This window comes from Convolutriloba macropyga, chromosome 12 (genome assembly GCF_964194025.1).
Source record: "Convolutriloba macropyga chromosome 12, txConMacr16.3, whole genome shotgun sequence".
Classification (NCBI taxonomy): Eukaryota; Metazoa; Xenacoelomorpha; order Acoela; family Convolutidae; genus Convolutriloba; species Convolutriloba macropyga.
This window is the reverse complement of record NC_134479.1, coordinates 16,704,947-16,712,803: the sequence shown is the minus strand read 5'-3', so window position 1 is coordinate 16,712,803 and position 7,857 is coordinate 16,704,947. Positions and strand designations below refer to the sequence as shown.

Sequence of the window (7,857 nt, the reverse complement as noted above, 5' to 3'; positions counted from 1 at the left end):
TTTAATTGTCTAATTGGTTCACCATTCCATACTACGTGGGTTAACTTAACTTGCCAAGTCTTCTACGAGCAGGCAGGCTTACCCTCAGAGTGGCTTCACTATGCGGTCTCCTAAAAGGAGCTTGGCCGAATAATACTCTCAGAAATCAATCGTCTTGATCTTGTTCGGGATTCGATGCTGTCCTTCGGTTCGTTAACTTAACATAACCTAATTATTGATTGGTTGATCACTACTTTACTAGTCACCAAACTCATTTAAATCCAACAAATTGAAGCTGGATTGAGTATGATTTCAGATCCTTAGAGTTGTATTGTGAAGTTACTAAAGTTGTACAATTACGCTGTTGATTAACAGAAAACCGAAAGAAACGATTAAATCTTACCCAGTCCTAATTATTACAGGCTATGTTTCCTTCAGAACAACTAATTACACATGCCTATGAGTGCCAAGTATCGAAGCGTTTAGCAAATACTTACTAGATAACAGTTTAAGCTCTACTAAGTTATAAGAAAAGGTCTAAAAAGAGAAAGTAATTGAAAATTTGGTAAGTTAATTTAACGAAAAGTATAGTTACCACCGGATACTTGTTCGAACAATTATTACAATTTTCAGTACCACGACAGAGGTCTGTTAACTCACTCGTCTAATAATATTTACTCATCGATAATTCCACAAAAAATAACGCAACTTAAAAATATGAACTCTAAACTGCGCTCGCAGAGCTTTCTATTTTTTCTTTCACAAAAATCAATAATGGCTATATCGACTGGCCAAAATTGACTGAGCAAAAAAACCTATTTGAGCATATAGTTCCTCCGATCCACTCAAGCGTGGCCGGAATAACTATATTATAAAATTCCGTCTAAAAATTAGTCACCAATTTTTCAGCTAGTGGAGTTTTTCAGCTGATTTTTAGTTGATTGCAGAGAAACGTACTACAAACAGCTCCAGTGTTATGGCTCTGATTTGCCAACTGATAATAAAACAATTTCTCAGACAATTTTCCGACATGTATGATATATATTGTGCTCCAAAATTTTTTAATACTTCAGAATCCGCATAAGACATCTTTTACACTTAAATAAAATGCGATTGCAATGAACTTTTGAAAATTTCTCCCAATTTGCCAAGAGTACTCGAAAAATCTCGGTAAAAAAATTTTTAACACGTTTGCTTTTGATTTTTAATGATTTTCAGAATGATTTTCAATGATTTTCTAAATTGACGCACAATTTTTTTTTTAAATTGACACCAAATTATATTGGTTAATTAAACTCCTTTCAATTGAGACATCAATTTTTTCAATTAAAAATGCTGCTTTCAGAGGAAAAAGGAATGTCGGTTACCCTTAAAAGACCACTCGAATAACTACTCAAAATCAAACATGTTCAAAAATTACCCTCTGAAATCAAATTCAAAGCTTCCCAGATGGAGGTGTGAGTTAATTATCAGAATAAAAAATTGCACAGTGGGGTCAAGTGCGTTTTAAATACATGTTCGAGTGACCTTGTAGAGTTCGTCTTTCGGCCTTCACTCGTCTAATAATATTTACTCCACAAATCGGATTATCACGACAATATAAGTAATTTCAGACTGATTTTGGTTACAAAAAATGGCTAAAATTGAGCCGTATATATACTGCTTATCTATGTTTGGTTATGATAGTTTAGTCCTATTTTTACCAATTGTTCCGAATCTTTGTGTGGAAACTGCATTTTTTCGAAAAGTTTTCAGAAGGTCAATCTTGACTTTGATAACCTAGGCCCCTAATTTGGGTTTCTAATCCAATTGTACGTGGGTGATAATTTTGATGATCAATCTATGATATAATCTTTATCAGAGTCCATATTTACTTATTCAACCGTTCTCATCAGTTTAAATTGCTTCACCATTATTATCTTTGTACAGTTTCAAATTTAGAATTCGTTTTTGTGTTAGGAATAATTCAAGGTCAGTATTAATTTGGTTCTTTTCCGAAAAACGCTTAAGTTCAGCTTTCCATTCCTACATTTCGGCCTTCAAATGCTAGCCAAATTATTTGTTATAAATGCCTTTTTGAGATTTTGCATCTTCTTGTGCAAAACCATCCAAGATTATTAGTTGCTTATTAGCATGTTATGACGAAGTGCATAACGTCTTTTATTAGATTTACCAATACTCATAGAAGATGAAATAAGGTTTTGTGTTAGACCGTCTTTCCCAGCAATTAACAACATAAACGATGACTGTAATTTTTTTGTTTACCGTGAACTACTTCTCTATGGGAAACCAACAAGTTTTTCCAATGATGGTCCTATTTTCGTCGCTGAAGAAGCACTCTTGCAAGTAAATGAATTCGGGTATCAAGATGCTTGCAAGTTTGCTGAAAATTCTTTGATTCAAATGCAAGACTCTGGCAAATTTATTTTAACCCCGCCTGCAAGCTTTTAAAACCGTCTTCCAAGCAGTGTAGCAATTAGAACAAAATAGATTTCATGAATCCTGCAATGATCAAGATACACGTCTTGTTTCACTTACAAGATTGCTTCCTATATAATTGTAAAGTTTTCAATTAATCCATCAATAGGGGGGCATGTTTTTCTTCTCCTATGCGCCATTTCTATTTGAGTAAGGATCAAAATTTTCCTCAGTTTCCATCTTGACCAAAAAGGCCAAAAACATTATCAAAGAATTGTACTTTGCTTTATCGCGAGACGCGCAAATGGAAATTAATTTTTTTTGCCATGAAAGTAACAAAAATTTTTACGTCAAGTTTGAAAAGAATTGATTTCACTACTAAACTTGTTTGAAACAATCACTATAGTATTGCGCAACAGAACAATCAGTATTCAAATAAAATGTTTAATCAATTAAAAAACTCAACTAAAATTTGGTTTGCAAGATAGCCCTTCCAATCAAAATCAGTGCGAATAATATTTGCTCTGAAGTAACTATCAAAAGAATCAAATGCTATAAAAACCGAAATAGAAATAACCATCCACTAAAAGAAGGGAAATTAAGTTCGTTAAAAAAATGAGGCCAAATCCAATTGACGTCACAAAAATTTCCCGAAAGAGCCTAGTTTAACATTACTGTAACCGAAAAATATTCTGTTAGGCCGACAGCTAAGATGACTAAACAATTGCTAAGATGACTAAACAATGAAACAATGAAGGCCGAGTTGTCATCGTTTTTCATGTCAAAACTTCTCCTGAAAGGATTGAAAGGTCGCGAAAAATATCGACAGTACTTACGAATGGCATGCTAACAGAAAAGTTTCTTATGTATAGGTTACCTCACTCTTCTCTTGAAGTCACTCAGAATTTCTGGCATTTATCGAAAACCGCGAAGCAATTTCAGATCCTAAGTCAGAAGTTGGAAGTGACTTATGCAGAGTCACTTAACAATGCTTAAGACACAGGAAGTGCACGTTTTAAAATGACAAAAGTTCAAAGAAGTCAAAGTTCTGGCTAGGTATAAAGGAACTTCTGGTATTTCAAATTCTGGCAATGCAGGCTTCCGGCAATTTAAAAGCTGCAAGTAAGTGTTTTAATGTATCGTGTTGGAGGCTACCCTGCTAAACTAAAATGATTTAAAAATGGTGAGTTCGATCACAAATTTTAATATTAAAAAACTTCGTTTTTAAGAATTGTGTCATCCACAGGACAAGATTGTTGCGCTTTTCCTAGTTCGTCAAAGTTTATGCGCTCAATAAAGCTACTGAAAAATTGCACCATTAAAATTGACAAAGAAAATTCTCTGATTTTAAAGACAATAGCGCGAATTCTAGTGAATACTAATTCCTAGAAGACACAAAAATCTTGAATCAAAAACGAAGAGTTCTTCCTGCACTGCTTTCTATACTGAACGTCAAACGTAAACAAGCAAAAATTTATCAATTAAAATTTTCAACACAAAATTCAAATTTTAACGCAAAGATTATTTCATCTTGCAACTAAAGTTTAAGTTTTACACCATTGATTCCCTGCATCAGTGGTCTTGTCCACTTATGAAACTCAGATACTACGCAACGGTAACATTACAGACACCTCAAAACAAAGTTGATAAATTCCATTCAAGAACATCATTAAAACAAAATTTATCTCAAACTGTGATATATTGTTCAACAATGATTGATTTTGCATTTGAGAGAACAGAGGTGGAAAAAGTGATTTTTGGACATATTTTTTTATTATGAGTCTTGAATGGAGCTAGTTAAATTTTCGTTGCAGTATCTAGTAAGTTACCAATGCGTATCATTTGAATAAAGTAAGTAGAAAAGACCATTAATAAAATGGAATGGAAAAAAAAATTTTGGTTGGTTTTCAAAATTTGATTGCAAGATGGAGCAACGATGCGTCAAAAAGTAAGTTTTTAATTCGTAGATTTAGGAGATGATAAATTACTTTGTCGAACTAGGGGGTGTGAAATTAGGACAGAACGTTCAAATTTCAATCAAAAACATCCTATCGACAATACCTTGGTTTAAAAGCTTTTCCAACCAGAATAGAAAATTTTCCATGTAATTATTTGCATTGGGTGTTTTGTGTCTAACATTTTCATTCCAGCAGTATCCGTGAGATGATTTTGAGTTCCTGAGAGGATCTTGATTATCAGTCCAAAAAGACCTAACTGGTTTCATCTAGTAGCTCACCAAATTTTCAAGATTCTCAATCCCAAGACTGAGGTGGCTAGTTCCAATTTAAGGATTTTAATTTGTAAAACTGATATCGAAAAAGATATGTTTATATCTTTTCTGTTTTATCAAAATCTCTACAATAGATTCCCACGCACGATGTAGCAATTCATTTTTCTAGCTCACATAGTTGGTTCTCGGCCACAATTAAGTTATGTTTGTCATTTGTTCTGAAACATGGCATCTATGTATCATTTTAGGTTTCTTTTTGCGCAGATTATCTTCAAAATGATTACAATGACAGGTTAGACTTCGCCTATGCTAAATTTATCATGCATAATCTGAAAAACACTGATGCTCCGAAGTTGATGCTCCGAAGATGCTCGATCAGCAAAATGTCACAATTTTCTTGCTTATAACTACTGTACTGTACTTATTTTTATAGTACTGTACAAGCTAATTTTGCTCAGGTAAATTGTAGGTAATTAGAACAAAGACTTTTTAGGTTACAGGTTACGACTTACTACGGAAATCAAGCATTTCAAGTACGCACGCAGAAATTCGACTCCGATAGTAAGCAAACCTTGTACGCAGCAGTTAAGATGAACCTAATAAATTTCACTCAGCAAACGTTTCTTGAAAATCAAGACTAAGCCAGCGCAATTTGGAAAGAATACTTGTCATCCAAAAAAAGAGAATGTCTCTAGGCTCATTCAGTGCTGACTTTCTCGCAGCCAACCTCCAGGCATTGGATTAGCGACTCTTTTTTATCATTGCTTTTGGCTCGTCGTAAGGTAAAGAAAATCATAAATTGTTACCAGCCCAAGTCGCACGGCAAAGTCATATAAAGTTTTCGATCATTGTTTCCCAAGTCGAAGGGACTACTCTTCCGGATTAATCTGCTCAATTTTCACACAATTAAAGGGGGGTTGTGAATTTCGAAAAGACAAAAATAAAAAGATATATAATTACTAGATCATTGGAATGAGCCAAAAACTAATGACCTCGTGCTTCAAGTTTTGAAAACAAAAATGGACCAAGTGAGCTAAAATAAACGCGAATAATATAAACCACGCAGAGTAGTTTTGTTATAACTTGTAAAATTAATTAGGGATGTTCATATACCCAATAACATTATTCCCCAAATTCCGATTTTCTCCGTAGGCACTACCGTAAAATTTTCGGTGAGATCGCTGTGGATAATTTGCCACAAAAAATAAACATTTGTACATCTTGGCTCTTCCCTGAGATTACCGGTAAAAAAGTGCAATTTTCCAGCGTTACCCACATTAATTATCTGCACTCCGAAAAGTTTGAGGGTATATTGATTACGAAATGCAGGTAAGTATACCTAGATTTTGCTGTTCAATTCTTGTTTAGAGCAACTTACCTAGAAACTAGCTGCAAGCAATCTAAAGAACCTGCTATTTTGGTATAATTTGCCTGCAATATATCCAGAAGTTGCAGTGTTACCCTCCTAAGATTTTAGCAGCAACACTTTTTCTAGGCGCTTTACCTATAAATTGCATGCAGAAAATATTTCCAATAAAAATACCTGCAAAATTTAGGTAGATTGAGGTGAATTTTTACCTAGAATTTTACGTGCAAAATGAACTTTCTATGCAACTCTAAATACATACTTTACATACTATTCGCAATTTTAGACATGCAAACACAAATTAAAAGTTAAGAGGACCACGCCGAAACTATTTACCGATTGCAATGTTACGTTACGATTTGATAGGGTGTAATGATTTCCACTTCAGTTTTCTAGTTTTCTTCTCTGACTTACAAAACATCCATTGAGAAACTCTAATTACACTTTATTCGATTTTTAAATGTTTTCACGTCAAAAACACATACCTAATTTCATAATGTCGTTTGCAGGTTTTTTTAAGCTAAAGTTTTCAAGTTAAATTAAAAGTATCAATTTCTGCAATTTAAAAATTTAATTTTGAAATACTACCCGCAAAATTGTGTGCCTATAAACGTTGCATATTTTTTCTTCGACATTTTTAGAGTGTGGATTCGATTCACTGGGTATATAACTAATAATGTTCAGTTGAGATGGAAAACATATCGAAAACAATCACCAATGAATGCAACTTTGCATCATAAATTTATGCCCAGACAACTGATGAAGTTCAAAAAATTGACATTAGTTTCGCAAAATCCTGTGCTTGTATTTAAGGCAATCCTCTGCGGGAGTTGATTGTTGATTTTGCGTAAATATGCGTTAGCTTTTTCCCACTCCAAAAAAAATAAGTGAAACAATCAGACTTCAGTTACTGTAAAATTAATCAAAATCCTTGTATCAAATTTAGATTGAATTAGTTAAAAGCTACAAAAGGCTCTCAAATTTAGCACTATCTTAAGAAATGAGTAAAAAGCAAAATGAAAATTCTAAATTACCCTTTAATCCGAGATACTGAATTCAACAAACATAATTGATTGAAGTATTAAAATTTATAGAAAATTTAGAGAACTCTTTTTAGACTTCAAACTTTTTGAGTTTGTTAGTAATCACAAGAGGGTGGGTTTACATAACCAAACGTGTTAGTTTCAACCAAACTAGCGTAAACAATGAAAAGTAAATAAGCGACAAGCAATAAGCAGCCCAGTTTTTTGTTGAGTACCCATCGATTAGCCATGATTATCAGTACAATTAATAGCACCGTAGTTATAAGTGTGAAACTGATATAAGTGAGTCCGGAGCTGTTTATAATAACTGGGCTTTTGAATGATTTGAGAGCCCAGGGTAGTCCAAGACAGAGAAGAATGTCGAAGATATTGCTTCCGATTGAGTTCGAAACCGCCATGTCACCTGGGTCAAATTGGCCATATTAAAATCATAATCTTAAATATTAAAATTACATGCTAAATTGTTTACTGTTTTAGTATTCAATTAGGTTTTCAATTCCTTTAGGACTATTTTCAAAACCAAACCTTGGATTCTATAAAAGAACGTTTGAGTGTTTTCTAAACAAAATTAATTGCTATCATATCTAAATTTATAGATATCAGTTTTGCAGTTCTATTACCAATAAATATCGTCAATTTTTGGTGAGTTGTAAAAATTGTTAGAGGTTCAAAAATTCTCCCTGGAGCATGGACATTTTAAAAATAAGTTAAAATGTTTTTAAAATCCATTTTTTTAATTTTCAAAATTCTTAGTTTCATTGACAATATCGACTGATTCAGGGAAGGACTAGTTAAGGAACTGTAATGCAATTGTATAATAT

General features: G+C 33.2%; 1 protein-coding gene across 4 annotated transcripts in view; it reads right to left on the bottom strand.

Annotated features, from left to right (window-relative positions):
* Positions 1 to 7,004: 7,004 nt before the first annotated feature.
* The window catches only part of LOC142351012 (sodium/potassium/calcium exchanger 3-like), a 48,154-nt gene continuing 47,301 nt past the window's right edge, over positions 7,005 to 7,857 (bottom strand). For all 4 annotated transcript variants that reach the window (XM_075403058.1, XM_075403056.1, XM_075403055.1 and 1 more), the window contains exon 8: positions 7,005 to 7,439. In XM_075403058.1, coding sequence (XP_075259173.1) covers positions 7,132 to 7,439 — 308 coding nt within the window. In that variant the 3' untranslated portion in view covers positions 7,005 to 7,131. The remainder of the gene's footprint in view (positions 7,440 to 7,857) is intronic.